Source organism: Alligator sinensis, unplaced genomic scaffold (genome assembly GCF_000455745.1).
Source record: "Alligator sinensis unplaced genomic scaffold, ASM45574v1 scaffold282_2, whole genome shotgun sequence".
NCBI classification, from domain to species: domain Eukaryota; kingdom Metazoa; phylum Chordata; order Crocodylia; family Alligatoridae; genus Alligator; species Alligator sinensis.
Window position 1 is genome coordinate 1,695,007 of NW_005841879.1, and position 19,335 is coordinate 1,714,341.

The window sequence follows — 19,335 nt, forward strand, 5'->3', positions numbered from 1 at the left end:
AGCAGAAGAGCTTGCCACCAACTACATGGAGGGTTCCTGTAGCATACGGCTTTACCTGGTCTTGGGGCTCAGATGTTCTTGGTTTGTCTCATTGAAGGCAGAGAGCAGCATGATTGGAGCAGGGAAGAAAGCAGGCAATGATGTAGCTGCTTGAATAATTGTACCAAAAGCCTCCTGCTTCCCTGACTGGCTGTTCTTATATTTATGTGCGTGTGTGCTGGCTTCCCACGCTCAGTCTCTCCACGTGGTCGGGCTGCTGCTGCTGCTGCTATCCATTGAAGGTAAGAGGCTGGACTTTTCCCTGGACTTGGAGGCTGCTGGCTGCCTTAGGCACAAAGCCCTGTTGCTGGGTTGGGAAGGTTGCTCCACAGTGCATGTGTTCTCTTCACCAGCCCCAATGCCAAGCATCCCATTTTTCCCCACCCAGAGGAGTAAACACCCCGTTCCCCTCCCCTCTCCTCCTTCAAGCTCTCTACTCCCACTGTCTGTTTTGTGACCCCTTCCTCCAGAGTGCTAAGCTTTTGCTCCTGGCCTGCAGCAGCCATGTGGTTGCAACGAAATGCCATGATATGGCTGTTTGCTGGGGAACTCCACATCCCTGTCTCAAAGGGAACTCCCCAGCAAGCAGCCATATCATGGCATTTCTTTGCAAATCACATTTTTCATTAAAAATACTTAATTTTGTGATTTTAATTAAAAATGCAAAAGTGCAATTTAAACCAAGCCCTAACATTTTGTATAAAGAAACATTTGTTGGAATAGGCCCCTAATGGGTCAGCAATCACATGAATGGACGATGGTTGGTATATATTAAGCACACACAAGCACATCTGTATGTGGCATGTGAAAGGGGGTGGGGGTAGCCATGGTTTGCAAATAAATTAACTTCAATCCAACTCCTGACCCTCCTTTCCCCAATCTCTACAGACAAATATTCCCTTCAAATATAGTACGTCAGATGTTTAGCTGTGGTAGAAGTTTTATATGCATCTAGAGTTATAATAGTTAATGACTGTAAAACATTTAGGAGGGACATAAAACATTAAGCTTCAGAACTTAAGACAATCTCTATCAAAGGTAAGATTAAGAATTGCAGAGGAAGGAGAAGAGAAACAAATGATCTCATATGAGATTTCCTGAACCTTGTTCAAAAAATGTTGCCTAGTCTAGGGAGTAAGATACTGAACGGGATGGGCATATGTACCACTAAGAGTTAAGGAAACTGAAGACAGCATTCTTAAATTTTAACAACCCAGAATGGATTATCCGCAAGAGTTTAAACACTTTTTTGGGTTCTTTTTACCACGTCAAAAGCTAAAAGGTTGAGGAAGACAGTGCAAGACTGTAGACACATGACATGGTAAATGCAATATGACGTACCTCAGACACCAGAGTAAGTTACACTGCTATCCAGAAGAGAGACACCCAGCTCTCTAACGGTAGTCACCCAGCCTGTTTGACCACTGGGTGATGGAGAAACGAGTAACAGTATGTTTACAGTGAGCAAAAAGCTACTCTGGGATGAACTGGGCTAGCACTGTGCTTGTAACCTACCTACATACAGCTAGCCCTGACTTCCCAAGGGATAACTTTTACCCTGAAATAGAATGACTAACACTGATGCAGGGCTATACAATATATGTCCACTCAACATTTCCACTAGTGGAAAGGCAGATTATATCTATGTGAATATACTGTGTGTCAACATCCTATCTATGACAGTACTTGAAGTGCATGGAGACCTACAAAAAAAAAGAAGGGGACTGTTAAGCAAAGGAAAAGACAGAAGAGAAAAAATGGGGTCAGAAGAGTAAAAAGAAGCCATCCGTCTCCATCCCTTCTGTCATCTTAAGGTTACACCTATGGGATGCAAAGTAATGCCATGCAGAAAGACTGAAGCTAGCTCTACATGCACTAGCTTCAGAACCAGATGCAGTGCAGCCAGGTTAGGGTGGCACTGACTTTAGGCTAATTACTTCTGCTGGCTGCAGAGTTAACATGTTCTTAGCCAGCACAATATTTCTGCACAATATTGCATTGTGCCATGTATGCATACCCAAAAAGCTCTGTCTAAACCAGCAGTCCAATTATACAAGGCTCCATGCTCCCCACCCCATGACAACTGACCATGAAAGCAATAATAAGAGCTGGGGACTCCATCACAGCCATTTTCTTTCCACTAGTGTTACTGGACTCCATAAAATTTGAAGACGTGCAGTTATGATGGTTAGCCCCATGATAGGTTAGGGGTAACTAGGACTGAGTTATAGAACTGCTAAAAAATGGTACTCATGCATATACTTTAAGTACCCTTTATCTATCTTTGGTCTTGCCTACACAAATTTGCACCAGTTTAATTAAACTAGTTCAACCAAACTAGTTTCAAACCATTGTGTGGGCACCCTTACGTCACATTACTTATTCCCAATCAGCTGAAGGTAAAACAAAATAAACCTGTTTATAAATGAAATTAGTGTCCACACAGCCTGTTACAAAAAAGAGAATAAGTGAAGAGATGGAACTATATGTCTCAAATACTTGTGTTTAAGAGAAGGCTGTGGTCATCAAATTATTTGAATAGCAAGGATATAAGGAAAGTTAAACACTTTTTGAAGGGTCGGATTAGGGTTTAAATGAAATTATTGAGTTTATGCATAGATTTTGGTTCTTTAATTATCCACAGCTGATAAGAGATTATAGGGTTTTTTTTAAACTGCATAATAAAGTAACTTATTATATGACTGCTCTTACAGAAAATGTAAACCTGTGTATTAATTTATTTATATCCAGCTATGTTTCTGTATAAATGAATGAAGAATAACAGGCTAAAAATACTCCTAATACACCCTTTCATAATTTGTGATGAAACGCATAAAGCCAAACTTTATTCCCATCCTAGAAAGAAAATATCCTTTTCCTTTCAAGAATAAATACAATTCATGAAAGTAACTGGGGATTGAATCACATTTATTGTAGGCTCAAAGATTTTTTTCAACCTTTGAATAGTAGAGGCCCTGGCAAACCTCATCTGAGCAGGTGCCTTTTCTAACCTACTCTCAAATGCAGTTTATATATTATGAAGTGTCCAAATTAACCCCTTCCTGGGGCTTGGTTTTATTAACATACATATTAACACTTACCCACAGTTCTGTACAAATCTCTTTCCCCAGAATTGGTGTTTCTAAATTCTTCTCTCTATTCTGTTTCCTTACTTTGTAAACATGCATCTCATTATACCAATATAAACTGTGAGTGTACACACACACACACACACACACACACACACACACACCAACCAATGTATCATATCCACATTCTTATTTAGTCATATGGCTCAGGAAAACAATACTGATAGAGTTTATTACATTCTTGGCTAATATGACAAAACTATCCATTTTCCATGAAGAGAAAATGTCTGATCCATTATGTAGCCTCAAGCACAACAATTTTAATTTATGTTGTTAGAAGCTCAAGCTAATTACAAGGGTTGCTCTTCAGAGTACTGCCTACTTATTAGTTTTTATGTATTGTTCTTAATCTGGCATGCATTAAATGTCAAATTTGTATATTTAAATACTTTCCCATAGAAGAAAGCAATTATGCAGAAGAATTAAAAAAAAATAAAAGTTCATTCTCACTGACCACTTCATAAAATTCCTCTAAGGAGAAACCAGTCAGATGATTCACCCTGCCAGACTTGAGATCAAAGTCGCTGTCTCCGTTCTCAGACCAGCCTTTCCTGGCTGGTTGTATTTTTATTCACTTTTGTTTCACGTCCCTATCTCAATCAAATTTTCTTGTAAATCATGTTTTATCCTTCTGAAATGTCTGTTGATTTTTTCTTCTATAAACACTTCACTCATTGATACTGTAATTATCTCTATTTTCTCTTGGTCCTAGGTACTCTTGTCCTTTCTCACCTCTATTTCTATTCACTTTACATCACTTGTCCTTTCCTCCTCCTGGAATGAGGACTTTGCCAAGTCTCTCAATGCAGGTAATAGTATCCTGCCAGGTGAGAATAACACAGCGACTCAACTGCTTTCAACATTTCAAACTCCGGATCCTTGCACCCATGCAAACATTTAATTATAACGCTAGAACTGTAGCAGGGTGATCATACACAAATGAGTGCTGGGCTCTAAATACATAAATCCAAAGACAGTCCCTGCCTGGAAGACTTTATAATCAAAATGTTCACACACCATCTGGAGCTATCATACACCAACAAAGGGAGAAACCAGAGGATAAGGGTTATATAAACAAGGACATCCTGTCACTTTGTTGAAATAGGGACATTCTTGTCCTCCAACACATACAAGAGCCCTCCCTTCCACCATCCAATCCCTAACTCAATAAAATCCCTTTACAGCAGTGATTCTTAAAGGGTGTGCTGCACAAGCAGCAGAAGTATGCTGTGAAAAAAGGGTGGGATCTGGCCCTGGCTGCAACAGCTGCACATGGCAGGATCAGGCCCCAGCTGGGCCATCACTGCACAGAGGATCAGGGCCACAGATTGGATCCGGCCCATCAACTAGTGAGTGAAGCATGCCACCAATTTTAATCCAGTAAAAAAGTATGCCCTAGGTATCCAAAGTTTGGGAAACACTACTTTACAGGGAAGGAGTGTCCAACCGGCCTCATCTTCCCTTAGTACACACTCCATCTACAACCAGCACCATCTGTCATCACTCCACATGACACGCCAGGGACACTCATTTTACACCCATTCCATGTGGTCTATGGAAAAAGCACCCAATGCCCTCAATACATTTCCTCTCCTTGGCACTTCACTTTCTGATACCGAAAGCTCCTACATCTCTGCATGCTCTGCCACATTCATACCTGCTCACCAGCTCAGCTGCCTACATGAACAGATAACTGACAGTCTCTCCCACACTTAGCCAGCACAGAGTAGACAGGGAGGCATCTCCTTGGTCCTTCTGTAGTCCAACATCCAACAAAAAAGTTATTATGGGAGTCCAGGATCATAACAAGATCAGCTAACAGATGGCAAAACCTAAACTCTGACTTGTCCCGCATGTCACAGACCAAGCTTCATATCACGGGAGCTGGGCCCAGCACAGCCTTCCAGTTATCACCGCATTTAAAATATAATTAAGACAACCCAAACTGGCATCATAAAACAGAACTACAGAGTACTCAAAGGCCCTATATATACCCTTACACTAGCAATCGTGGTGTTACTGTAACAACTTTTGGATTAAAAGAATACATATTCTTGACAATATTTTTGTTTGCAGTATAAGAAGAAGTGACAACATTGGAGAAGCAGAAAGTTAAGTGGTTTAAAATATGCTTGCCACAGATATGGTGAGACTTAACTTACCGAGTGTATTTGCTGAAAAAGACTAACACAGAATGATAAAATGATAAGACAAGTTTTAACAAAAATAAAGTGCAACTCAGGTATAGAATGGAAGGGAAAAACCAAGCATTTCTAAAATGAAATAATCTATGTCAAGTAAATTATTTGTTTGGGGACTGTTCAGAACAACCAGTGCAATACTGGCATTACATTGCTAGACTTGCTTTGAACTCCAGAAGAGTTTCAAAACCAAATCTTAGCAACATGGCTGGTTTTCTGTTTCTGAAAAACATAAATAAGAGTTGCACTCCTTTTTTTACTCTACGGGTGGGTGGCACTAAGGATGGTTAGAGGTGAAGTTCAAAGGGAACTTTTCCTATTCCTGAAGACAAACCATTTCTGCCATCTGTTCTCAGTTGTTCTGAGCTGCTGAAAACTGATCTGCCCCTGTTTTGTTGCCTCTTCCTTGTTTGAACCCAGGATTTTTCAGTGATGACAGTTTCCCAAATGGTTTAATCCATGTCAGAAGCACTGGAGAAAAAGCTACTAAAAGCCACTGCCTGATGATGCTCACATTTGCTCACTTCTGTGATGTGGTTATCATTGAAAATAGCCATGTGTTTAGCATTACAGTGTCAAAACAGGTGCAGGGATGGTTTATGAATGAAGAGCTAAAGGTTAAAAGCAAAAAACCACAGTTATCCTATTTAATGTTCTTCTGTTTTACGACAAAGTTGAAAACAGCTACGTGTTTAGAAAAATTCTCCTTTGTACAGCACTACTCTTCTGTTAATATATTTCCATACTCTAAATGAAAAGGCCTTGCTTTGAATTGAGCCTCACGGACAAAGTAAGAGGAAAACCCATTTAGGTTACAGTAAGCACATGGAGATTGTGAAATACTTTCTACAACCTTTCAAGTTTAAAATAGACCACAACACAATACCATTAGCAAAAACTACTGGATCTCCCACTGTGTGGTTTACAGGATACTTGCAATTTCTATACAACTCTGCTAAGTGGTTTATGAAATCTCTTGGCATGAATTCCTGGTATTTGTTTAAGTTCAAAAGATTATTCAGCTGACAATCCTGTGCTTCAATTTTTTTGGTCTACCGTACTTTCTCACATATAACAATGTGCCTTCTATTTTTGGAAGACCCCCAGAAAAGGGGGAGAAAAAATCTTACCTTTGAGTCTGAGTAAGTACCAGAGACCGAGGGCCGTACGCCAGGGCCTGATCTGGCACACAGGTGCTGGGGCTGCGATAGGGTCCAATTGGGCATGCCAGCTCTGGAGCTAGGTGCCACGTCTAACCCTGTGTTGTGTATTGGCTTCAGGGCCATGTGCTGGCTCTGGAAACACATGCAATCCACATACTGGGCTGGATGCAGTGCACTGAGCCTGGCCCTGGACAACTCCCGTGTACCATCCCAATCCGGCATGCAGTTTGGAAGTGGGGGAAGGGCTGCCATGGGCCCAGAAATTTGGCAGTGTACGTGGAGGAGGGGTGTGAACTGAGGGGGAAGGAGGGATCGATGGCAGCTTTAACTGAGGTGGCTCCCAGACCCAGAGCAGTAAGTACCGACACCACTCTGACTCAGACGCCCAAAATTTCTGAACCCATGGGGAGCCATTTTCCTTGCATATCATGCACACACTGATTTTCTCCAGGTGGTTCTGGGGGAAAGGCACATTTTTCCTAAGAAATCTTGCCTTGTCTGCAACTGGTAGTTTTGAAAACTGCTAAAACAAAGGATTAGGCAATGCCAAAGCCCGACAGAATGTGATGTGGACACATCTGTACACTTGCTGGAATATTTAGTTAGGCTAGCATCTGTTGATTGGGAACAGCTTTTCCTATTTATTCCTTCATTAGTTATGAAAGTGCTTGACACCCAAGTCTGCCTTTTCCCATCGCCTCAGCCAAAGATGTGTCTATACAGATGTTCTTTGAAACTGGACTTCACAAGTTGGAACTTTTCTAATTGTTATTGTACTGTATAATAGAAAAGAAGGAAAGAACTGATTGTCTGCAGATGATGTCCCTTTCCTTACCAATCTGACTAATGTATCTGGAGTTCTACACACTTGTAAGCATTCACGGATAGTTTACTTAATTACATACATATACCTTAATTGTACAAGTTTGTAGTATGTATATCAAAAACATAAAGTGTGTAAATGCATTTCTAAGTGTATTATTTTTATTATGACATAGAACAGGGGAGACATGTAGGGGGTGCATGTGGGTGCACGTGCACCCCCTGAGCGTGGCGGTGCACCCTCTGCAAAAAGGCACCACCGACACTGTCAGTAGTGCCTGCGGGCGATCACCGGTCACAACCCTGCCATCGACACCACTGGCGGCATCTGTGGGTGGTCAGCGATCGCTGCTGGCCATGGCAGCATCTGTGAGCCTGCGGCTGGTCGCCAACCCCAGGTCAGTGCTCACCACCACCACCCCCACCACCACCACCAACAGTGCTGATGGCGTCTGCAGGAGCTCCGCACTTACCGCCGCTGCGTTCCCGCTGCCAGCGCAGCTGTGCCCCCCCCAGCCACCGGGGGCACGCGCCGTTCATGACACAGAATTTGCTTTTCCCTAACTTAAAGCAATGGAGCTTAGGTTCATTAAGATTCAAGCCCATGTGCATATAAGAAATGTAAGTTATTTTTTATTTTGTCTTTATCCAACAGAGGCCAAAACACTAGGTGGACAGTATTACTATACAGACTCAAAATAAGTACATACAATAAAATATTGTATAAAATAAAATAGGTATATTATTTGCATATGTATATAATAAAATATGACAAAGTTTGGAGAACATTAAGTAGGATTTGGCCTGTTAATGGTGGTAAAGCAAATAAAACATGAATAAAAAGTGGAAGAAGGGACTTAGAAGCTGCAAATATTTTAGAAAAGTTTAAAACAAAAGCCTACATAAAAAAACAAACAAAATCCCCTCACATATACAATGGATTTTTAGCTTAATACCTTATACCTTGTTTGAGATGAAGATGAAAGCAAAAGCAAAAACAAAAAACCCAAAAATGAATGACCCACAGTGCAGAAATACTAGCAGCCACAACAAATTTCAAAATTAAGAAAATTAAGATTCAAAATTGAATCTTAAATGCAATATGCTAATAGACTTATGTTTTTACATTTTTTTCAGCATACATGTGGGGTAACATTGGGAGGTTTATTCCCATACCAGTGTCTCATGTTCAAAACTAAAGACTTTACTATATGCAAAAAAACCCATCAAAAGTAAGTTTCCTTTAAAAATATATATTGTATATATTTTAGAGGAAAAAATACTAAATCAGCATGCAACAGTAAATATAAATGACTAATAATAATAATAATAATACTATACAGCCAAGCTCTCCAAAACCACCAAATCTGCACCAAAGAGAATACCCGTGATCACCACCTAACAAATCTCAAAAGGGCTTTCACCCAACAAGGACACTCCTCCAGAGAGACAGATTGCACTTCTGAAAGAGCCATCCGGATATCACGCAAAGATTTGCTGCAGTGCAAAAAGAAAATCCCCACAAATCGCACACTATTCGTTTTGACATACCATCCTTCCCTGGAACCTACACAGAAAATCCTCAAATAATTGCAACCCATACTAGAAGAAGACCCCATTCTTAAAGAGATCTTCCCTGAACCACCCATCCTAGCCTTTAAACAAGCACCAAACCTTGCCAACCTCATCACCATCAGCAAACTCCCTATGACCCAAACCACACCTAATGGATCCCGACCATGCCAGGACAAGAAATGCAAAACCTGCCAACACATCTCCGCCATCCCCACAATAACTATACCCCACAACAAAACCATCGCTATTCCTGGATCTTATAGCTGCACCTCTAGAAATGTAATATATCTCATCCAATGCACCAAATACCCTGATGGAAAATATGTAGGAGAAACCAAACAACAACTGCGCACCAGAATGAATGCACACAGGAAATCCATCAAAGACAAAAATACCCAACCCAACTACCTGTGGATGCCCAATTCTCACAAGACAATCACTCCTTCTCTGATCTCTCAGTTTTAATCCTCAAAGGGAACTTACAAGACACCTTTCATGGACCAGCCTATGAACTTCACTTCATAAATCTACTGGATACAAAAGATCATGGGTTAAAATTAGACACTGGATTATGACACATTACAACCTGCCTGACATCTGATTCACCAGATACCTGCCAGACCTGACAAACGTTTTTTGAACCCAAAAGCTTGCTTAATAATTATTTTCCAACTATTTGGGTTGGTCTAATAAAAGATATCAGATTCACCCAAGGAACCTTGTCTGCCTAAGACCTGACCTCTTACACTTTTCTTTTCCCCCACTTCCTTCCCTCCCCTCCCCCTTTTTTTTTGCCCTTTGTTTTCTTAATTTCCAGCTATTTACTTTTCCACAGTCAGCCTCTTTTCCACGTTGAATTACTACTACTGTAAAGTCTCCCTTACACACCTTTGGTTTTTTTTCCTCTGCTCTTTTCCTCCCTCCCTTCCCTGCTCTACCTTTTGTTTTCCTAATTTCCATCTATTCACATTCTCATTGACATCCTGTCACACTTTTAGCTTTTTTCACTCCTTGGAGTCTTAGAACAGCAGAGACTCCCTATGCCTGAAGAAGGGTGATTGTGCCCAAAAGCTTGCAATTTTTTCTTTTCCAACTACTCAGTTGGTCTAATAAATGATATCACATCTAGCCAAAGAACCTTGCCTGCCAAAAATAATAGTGTACTCAAAACTGGAGTAAAAATACCAGGCAGATCTAACATACAGAAGCTACTTACATAATTTTATCTTAATGTAATCTCTGAAGAGCTCAAAAAGTTTGGATACTATTAAATGGTTTTGTTAACAAACATCAAGCCTTACCTATGCTCAAATTAGAGGAAATGAACTGCAGATACGGGGCTAGATCCTAGCCAATATTAAGTCACATTCTCGTTGTATTTCCTATCTCCCTGTTTGGCAAACCCAAGTTTGAAATATCAGGTATCACTTCCCAAGTAAAACCAAGTACATATAGGGCCTGCAGAGAGCATTACTTCCTAACAGCTGATTAAACTACTTTTTAAATGCACCTAGACTTTCAAAATTCAGCTAAGACATTTACAGTTAAGTCTTTCCAGGTCTGTTGTCACTTGTCATTGTACTAGTAAGGCAAAAACAAAAGATAAACTGGTAATATAAATCATATTTGACATGTTTTTTTCTCGTCTTTTAAAACAGTATGTTCAAATGTAAAATGCAATAAATAAATGTCCATCTATTGTAAGAAAATCATAATAGAATGGAAAATGCACTAAAAATAAATAATAATACACAGATATTACCCTTTTAATCTTAGTACATCAAAACACTTGGCAAACTTTAATTAGGCCTTCTAAGTTAGGATACAGATATACAGGCATTACTTCACCTTCACTGAAACACAGCTGCTCCTGGAAAAGCAGCAGCTGTTCTAATAGTAAACAGGAACACCACGTAACAGTTCAGGACACAATGAAGAAGAGAGAAAATTTAAGGAAGTAAAACATACAGTAACATCAGAACTGAAATCTGCCCTGTACACTGAAATAAAACATCTCCCATTGCACGTAAGTGCCATAGTGTCTTCACTGACTAAATGCCAAAGCCCCTGGCTTTTAGCTGAAAGATGCTAAAAGAAATGCAGTGGATCTGGCCCTTACTAGTTGACAGTCATCCTCCTCTTTATTATGTTCCCAGTTAGGACTGCCACCTCTACCAAAACCAGGACTTCTTGGACTGTCTGACTGGCCCAACAGAAGATGGATACTGTAGGATTCAGTTCAGCATGCAACAGGAGTGAGCATGGAGAAAGCATGATTTCCTGGACAAACACCAAAAGCTTGCAAGAGATAGGGGAGCTACACCCTTTCTCTCAAGGTATGTTCATACTGCAATCCACAGGTGTGACTACAGCCCCCAAGGACTAGCTGAGCTAGCTTTAAAACAGCTGGTTTGGGATTGATAGCATTGCAGCTGTGGGGGCATGAGCTTCACTGGCCAAGTACTTACGTTCTGTGATGGCCTTGTGTTAGACTGCTATTGGTTCCCAATCTACCCAGTTTAAAGTCAGCTCAGCTAGGTCTACATGAACTACAATCACATCTCTGCACTGCAGTATTGAAATGCAAAAATCTAGAACTCTTCGTTCAGAGATGATATCTTTTATAAGACCAACTAAGAACTCGCAAAAATACATATCTTTTCCTGCAAGCTTTTGAGCTCTCACACGCTTCATCAGGCTCAGGAAAAATTAAGGATGGTAAGAAGTCCCCATTGGTAGGAAATAAACTTCATTTTTGCACAGAGGAAGCTGGAGATGGAAATCTGTCCCTCAGTGAGGTGCTCTTTGTTGTGCAGGTCAGGCAGGATTCCTTCCCTGTTGGTGTCAGATGGCAAACAGGGAGGTGTAGAAAACTTTCTTGTTGTTCAGCAATGAAGTTCATAATCCAAAATCAGCTAAAATTCGGCATCTTCCATGTTTCAGGGATGTATTTGTTAACCATGTTGATCTGAGACAAATAGAAATGCCAAGCTCTACAACTCTTGGTTCAGAGATGATACCTTTTATTAGCCTAACGAACAAATCACAAAAAAAATTATCTTTTTATGCAAGCATGGAAGATGCTGAATTTTAGCCGATTCTGGATTATGAACTTCATTGCTGAACAACATGAAAGATTTCTACACCTCCCTGCTTGTCATCTGAGACCAGCAGGGAAGAAATCCTGCCTGACTTGCACAACAAAGAGCACCTCACTGAGGGACAGATTTCCATCTCCAGCTTCCTCTGTGCAAAAATGAAGTTTATTTTCTACCAATGGGGACTTTTTACCATCTTTAATTTTCCCTGAGCCTGATGAAGGGTGTGTGAGCCTGAAAGCCTGCAGAAAAACATAATTTTTTTTTGCAATTTCTTAGTTGGGCTAATAAAAGGTATCATCTCTGAACCAAGAGTTCTAGAGTTTTGCATTTCTTTTTGTCTCAGACCAACACAGCTAAAAAATACACCCCTGAAACATGGAAGCTGCAATATTGAAACACTCGGGCTCTGACGGGCATGTGCAGCTGATTCAGCTCCAGTGTAGTACCCAGAAAGCTACTGGCATCAACCCAAGTCAGTGAGTGGCTAGACCTGCACACAGAGACATTTAATACTGCACTCTTAGATTAAGATTAGCAACCCATATATGAACTACTTAGGGAGTTAGGTCAAGAATTAAATAATTGGCCTATTATTCACTGAACTCAAAAAAATTGCTTAGTAGCTAAAAGGTGGATAGAGCTGAGGTAGGGAAAACAGTTGCATTCTCACACATCCCGGTTTGATGTTTATGTTAATGGAATTACAGCTGGCTGCCTTCAACCCATACCTTCTGCCTGAGTATTATTTCATACATATGCTGATCAATGAAAATTAAATACCTCTGTAGTCTGCTACAACAGCAGTGAGAACAATAAATTAAGAAAACATTTACTGCCTGGGTTTCTTCCTCACTTCACTCTTCCCCTGACATCTATCTCCTTCAGCCTTGAATTATATTCTAGATAACTCTTCTTAGTGCCATGATCTAATAGCTTTTTTTGGAAGGGGCATGGTAAATGAAGGAAGGAGACAATGTTTGCTCATTTCCACACTCTATACATTTCCAAACGTATTTTTATGTCTTACTGTGAATTAAAAGGAAATGGTAACCATTAACATCAGAAATTTGAATGTAAGATAAGCAGATAAGGTTACAAGGGACCTGTTTATACTACAAGGCTTTTGCAGGTAGACAGCCAATGCCACATGGAAGTCACCAAAGCCACAGTTCCACTATACCAGCCATCTTGACAGGGCATAGGATGCATCCTGAAAGGCCTTCAAAACAGGCCAGGGTGGCTGACAGAAAGTGAAGGTGATCTATTTCCTAGCAGCTAACCTATAACAGCGGAAGCCTATCATTCAGGAGGCTGGCTTCACCCTGCCAGCAGAATGAGGGCATTTTGCCATCATAGCAGAGCTGTCAGTATGGATGTACTCACAGTTTCTGAGCAGAACTATCCAACAAACTATGCAGTGTAGACCAGACTTAGGATCTGCAGCCTTGTTTTACACTTTAACAGAAGTACAGTTAAAGATAATCATATATAAGTGTTGGCAGGATCAGAGCCTGAGCTTAAATTTTTTTTTCTTTAACTGTCAAGGTATATATTTTCCCTATGTTACTGTGAAATTAAGTGCTCATTGGATGTATCTACACATGCAATTAATGTGTCTGAATTTTCTGCGCAGAAAATTCAGGCTTATTAATGCACTCCTGGGTGCATGTCTACATGTGTGCCTCTGTCAGGAGCAAACTGCACCTGGCAGGAGCAGCCCAGTCCAAGGCTGCTTCTGTCCTGCCCTGCCCTGCCCCCCTGCAGCAGCCACAGGGAGCTCCAGGCTCCCTTTGGTACCAGCCCTGGGGGCTGGCAGAGGGTGTGGGGGCCAGTCCCAACACCTATCAGGTGGGGAGAGCTGTGATGACTGCAGGAGCAGCTGTCTCCCTAGCAAAGTGGGGATCAGGACCCCTAACCCCCACTCTATCCAGATCAGGACTTAGCCAGCTGACTGGGAGCAAATTGCTCCTGTTCAATGTGTACAAGTGTGCTACAATGCATTAGCTAATGCACATTTTATCTAGTACCTGTATGTGTTGGTATTAGCAAACAGAGCTTTAGACTAATTTAATGCACAGTAAATCCTGCGCACATGTAGATGGTGACATTTTACTGTGCATTAGATTAGTCTAATGTGCAGTAAAGCATCTCATGTAGATGTGCCCATTTAGTACAAAGTTTCTGATAGCTAAAAGTAAATATTCTTAAAAGGCAAGGTTCTTTGGGTAGATGTGATACCTTTTATTAAACCAACTGAGCAGCTGGAATAAAGTTCTGAGCAAGCTTTCGGGCTCAGTCACCCTTCACCAGGCATAGGGAGTCTCTGCTGGTCTGAGACTCCGAGGAAGTCTGGTCTCCAAGTCTGGAATTCTGGTCTGAGACTCCAAGGAAGTATCAGACCAGCAGAGACTCCCTATGCCTGACGAAGGATAAGTGTGCCCAAAACCTTGCTAAGAACTTTTTTACAACTACTCAGTTGATCTAATAAAAGATATCACATCTACCCAAAGAACCTTTCCTGCCTATACCCTTAGCCCAACACGGCTACAACCAAAACCAGTATTCTTAAAAGAGTGTTTCTACTCATCCATAGTTATACTGTGACAAATACAGTTTTGATCATATGACCTTACTTCTTACAGAAAACAAAGTTGTTAGTCAAACCCATATTACTGATTAGCAATAATAAAATCCTAACTTTGACCCAAAGATCAATACATTTGAAAAGTATCTTACCTCTTTTTCATGCATTCGAACCAATGTCCGTTCCTCATGAAAAGAGCTATTTTTTCCTAAGCCTATTTTGGGCGTCATCTATTGAATGAAAAAGATCAGTTTTAAAATTTGAACAGTATATTTTAGAAGAATAATTTAAAAGCAGAAATAGCACGATGTCTCCATAACCCACCAGGGAAATAACACCTACCAGAGACAAAGGTAATGGCTTCTCTCTCAAATACCTTGGATTTTCTAGCTGGAAAACAATACATTATGCAATGCTGTATTACTATTCATATGACAAAGGTTTTTCATCATTATTTCTTATACACATGAAAAAGTAACTTAAAACACTAGGGCCTAGATGCTCCAAAGTGACTAGTGATTTTGGGTGCCCAACCTGATACTCAGACTAAATACAGACCGTCAAAAAGCCCCAGGCTGAATTGATTCAATCTTCCCAGGTTAGTCTAAGTTGCATAGACTGAACTGATAAGCAAGTGAACAGACATTCACTTTTGATTCCAGAAATGCAGCCACATGCCTGCAGTGGCCCAGGCCAGAAGCCAGGGGGTTCTAGAGCAGGCCTCCCTGCTTGGCTGGAGCTGGCAGCTCGGGAAAAAGCTAACCTGCCCACCCTACAATGGGAGGTTTGCAGGGGAGGTCCAAAGGAACTTGGGATGCAGGGGGACTGTGAATTAATTTGAATCTGGAGGGGGTCTGGGACAGAAGTTCAATAAATCAATTTAATCTAAATCAATTAAGTCTGCTACTACATCCCATCCAGGCTTATCTTAAACTGGTTTCAGCCATTTTGAAAGTGGTTTATGTGCACTGAACTTCAGTTGTGTTACAAATTTAAACCAGTTTTCTATCACTTATACCAGCTTATGTGTAATTTCTGTCCCTAGCCTCATAGAATAATGATATTAAAAATCAAGGTATCCAAAATTACTGGTCAGTTTTTGGAATTTGGACACTAGACAGACACACTGATCATGATTTTGTATCTAACCAATCTAGATATAAGAGAATCTGGATTTTTCACAGGGTTCAGTTCTTTAGTTGCCTGCAATGATGAGGTTTTGCAAACAAGCCAGGGGTACATACAACCTCAGCAAACAGCTACACAGGACTGCTGTGGTGTTCCAGCTGTTTGCTTTGGCTTCTATTTCAAAGGGTGCCATTTCTCTAACCACTGTTGTGCTCCAGCTGAGTGAAGAAGCAGCGCCCTTCGAAGTAAAAGCAACAGCAATCAGCTGAGCAGCTGGTTTTTAATCCACCAACCTGCTATGAATTAAGCGGGTTATGAACCATCCCAATATAAAAAAATCCTGGTTTTATCAAATAAAAGGCTAAACATCTCTAATATTGAGAATAAAAATATAACAGATTTCTGTAATCAGGTTATGTTTTAAACATCAGTATATCTCCTTTTAAAGCATTCTCAGCGATCTCTTTAAAAAAAAAAAACCCCACAAAAATTCAGAACTCAGAAGTCTAATGAAATCTAGTAATCTATAGCAATCTTTCAGTTCATGTGACCAGAAAATCTTCACCCAATTCCACTAAACATAATCTAACCTAATAATGTTCAGTACTTTTTTTTTCCAATGCAACGCACCCAAAATGATTATCACTTACAGAAAACATTTGAAGAAAGCACTAAATAATAATTTATACTTGGTTAATTAAATACAAAAGCTTATCACAGGATGAATCATTAGCAAATTTTAATACAGCATCTAATATACTGGCCAAATCATAAACACAGGAAACCCTTGAGCACCCTGCCTCCACATATAACATTTTATATTACCTCAATAAATCACCCATAAACATTTTTCTCTGAACATTTTGGAGCTGGGTATAGACAGCATTAATCAGTTTCTAGGGACAAGAACCATTTTCAAAACAAGCCGCTGGTGGCTTTGAAATCCGTTCAGGCTACAAAACAGTGCCAACCAATTTAAAAAATGGATTTTGTTGAGCTGAATTTGAACCAAGTGGTATTTTGGGGAGGGAGGGGGAATGTTTTCCCATAGCAGAAAAGGCTTACATGTTGTAAACTCCTCCAGACTTTTCATTTGAATGGGATCGGGTACACTCACAATATTTGAATCAAAGAATAGCATTTATAAAGAGAGGGGCAAATAAATTTGGCTCTTAGTTAATATGGTGTTGAGGCTAAAACACTCCACCAGGTTCAAAAGAGCGCCTTTGGTTTTAGGTTGGTGTAGCTCACCAACCCTCCAAAAATCCTATATTTGAGGATAACAGGACTATAAAAATATATGCAACTCTTGGCAAAAGAATCCAAATACCACACATGGAAAGAATTCATTAAAGTACTGTCTAATTAAAGCAGCTGGTTCAATCACCAATTTTTAAAACTGCATTTGAAATATTGTGCACAACCCACTTCCTCTATCAGAGCTATATCTTGCTTAATTTTCTCTAACTATAAGGCTCAAACTTCACATCACACGAAATGCAACTCCCAAGACATGCTTTCAAGAATATAATCTGTAAAATGTGGTAGAGAGATTTGGAATGAGAATGTGATTGCAATATACATCTTACAATATAGAGTCTTTTATTTTTAGAGAAGATTAAACTGATCTATTAGGCCTGGCAAATATATCAAAAGTGCTTGCCACTTTTTCCATATCTATTAAGTACATTTGTGTGCTGAATTTATATATGAAAAAAGAGGCTTAATCCCTCTGTAATTTCAATTTGACACAGTATTCTTCATTTCCTGTCCTAAAATGTGATGTTGGATATCTGTGTGCTATTGAAGAGTTGTCACATTTTCCCTAGAAGTGGCTGTGTGGTTCAAAGATGTGCAAAAGGAATATAAATTTACCTATACAACAAGTTAATAAAGATTGTAAATATTCTATTACGCATTCTAATTAAAGGTGTATACACAATCAAGATCCTCATATAGACTGATAACATCTAAGCCTTTTCCTGAGCAACTCATCCCAAACAATAAAGCATTTGGTGTAGTAAAAAAGAAAAACCCAAGAGAAGGAGCAAGAGTGTGCGAGAGAACTGTACCTACAACGGTCAACTTTACAGCTGTAATTCTCTATAAGCGTTGCCTTGTTCCTCACACTTCTCCTGAATCTGCTTTCTACCCATCACATCTTCAGCTGATCCCAACCAACCAGCCCAGAACCAGGACAGGCCAGAAAGCACTCCCCGGATGCCAGGAGTAATCTAACCTGGGCCTGGTTCTGTTGATTTAGGGCTCATTCTGCATATTCTAAACTCTCATTAACTTCAGTGGGTTTTGAGGAAACTAGAAATCAGAATCAGCCTTTCAGGGTGCAAATGGTTTTTAAATGCCATACACCTTTCACATAAAATGTCGTTTTCCTCTGTTTTTTAAAAATAAAACTAACTTATTTATAGCATTATAAATATTTACCACTAATTCAAATAATTTAGTTGGGCATGAAACGCAATAGTTTACAGCCTTCATTTCAGAACCACTTTGAATATGTAAGGTATACACGACTTGTTTATAAAAGAGAGGAAAATGTGGCTCTAATACTCTCTATGGCATAAGTCTTGCATTTTTGGATTTTGTAACAGCAGCCAGATGTGCTTTGAAGTTAAATGTTCCCACTTTGTTACTTGTTGTGGATTATATCCACTTAAACTGATCTGTAAACATTTAATGTCTCAACATTCATTCCTTTCATGCTAGTCTTCTGCAAAACTTCTTGCTCTCAAAATTATACCACATTAAAAGAGAAATATCACAATAAAGAGTGCCCAAAAAAGAAAAATTAAAAAACTTGTATTTATGAGAAACATGCAAATTTAAAAATAATAAGTAAAAGGGTAAGACAAATTACAATACATATGTATGAGATGGGGAGGAACCATTTGAAGAACAGAAAAAAAAATCACATGACTCAAAGTTTCTTGGGGTTTGAAACAAGTAAATCTCATAATGAAAGACATCTCTATCTGAACTACAGTTGAACTCTAAATTTGTAAATACCCTTTCTTAATAAAAGCCAATTTTTCACATACTTTTTTCCAATTCTTCCATTCTGCCTGTTTTTCAGTGGGCTATTATATAAGCAACGGATCGTGTTTCATTTTGTGAGAATTAGTACTTTCACCTCACAGCAGAGTGTGGTGGTGGGAACATTTTGGAGGATCCCCGTTAAAAATATCACTTGGCAAAAGCAGGAAAAAAAGACTTCTTGGAACCATCTCCCTCCTGACATTGCAAGGAGAGGTGTCAGAGCAGACAAATTCAGCACATGGACATTTTTACAATAACGTTACTACAAGAAGAGGGATCAAAGAGAGCAGGGCCCGTGTACCCAGTCTTTTCTCCTCTCCTAGGTGAGCAGGAAAGGAAAAGAGAGGGAAGAGAGTGGATGGAGCCAAGGGTCCATCCCCAATGGATCAGACATCCACAGTATGAGGCGACACGATCCTGAGAATAAACGGTGCTGAAGCAAGGAAGGAGCAGGAAAGGAATCGTTGATTTGTGCCTCCACAGGGCTGCTCCCGTAGAACAGCTGCACCTCACTCT

General features: G+C 40.0%; 1 protein-coding gene across 6 annotated transcripts in view; it reads right to left on the minus strand.

The window, feature by feature from the left end:
* CEP112 (centrosomal protein 112) overlaps window positions 1-19,335 on the minus strand; it is a 276,328-nt gene that overhangs the window by 213,030 nt on the left and 43,963 nt on the right. For all 6 annotated transcript variants that reach the window (XM_006017352.3, XM_025196262.1, XM_025196261.1 and 3 more), the window contains 2 exons: window positions 14,977-15,024; window positions 14,787-14,864 (listed from right to left, as the gene is read on the minus strand). In XM_006017352.3, the coding sequence (XP_006017414.1) occupies window positions 14,787-14,864; window positions 14,977-15,024 (126 nt within the window). The remainder of the gene's footprint in view (window positions 1-14,786; window positions 14,865-14,976; window positions 15,025-19,335) is intronic.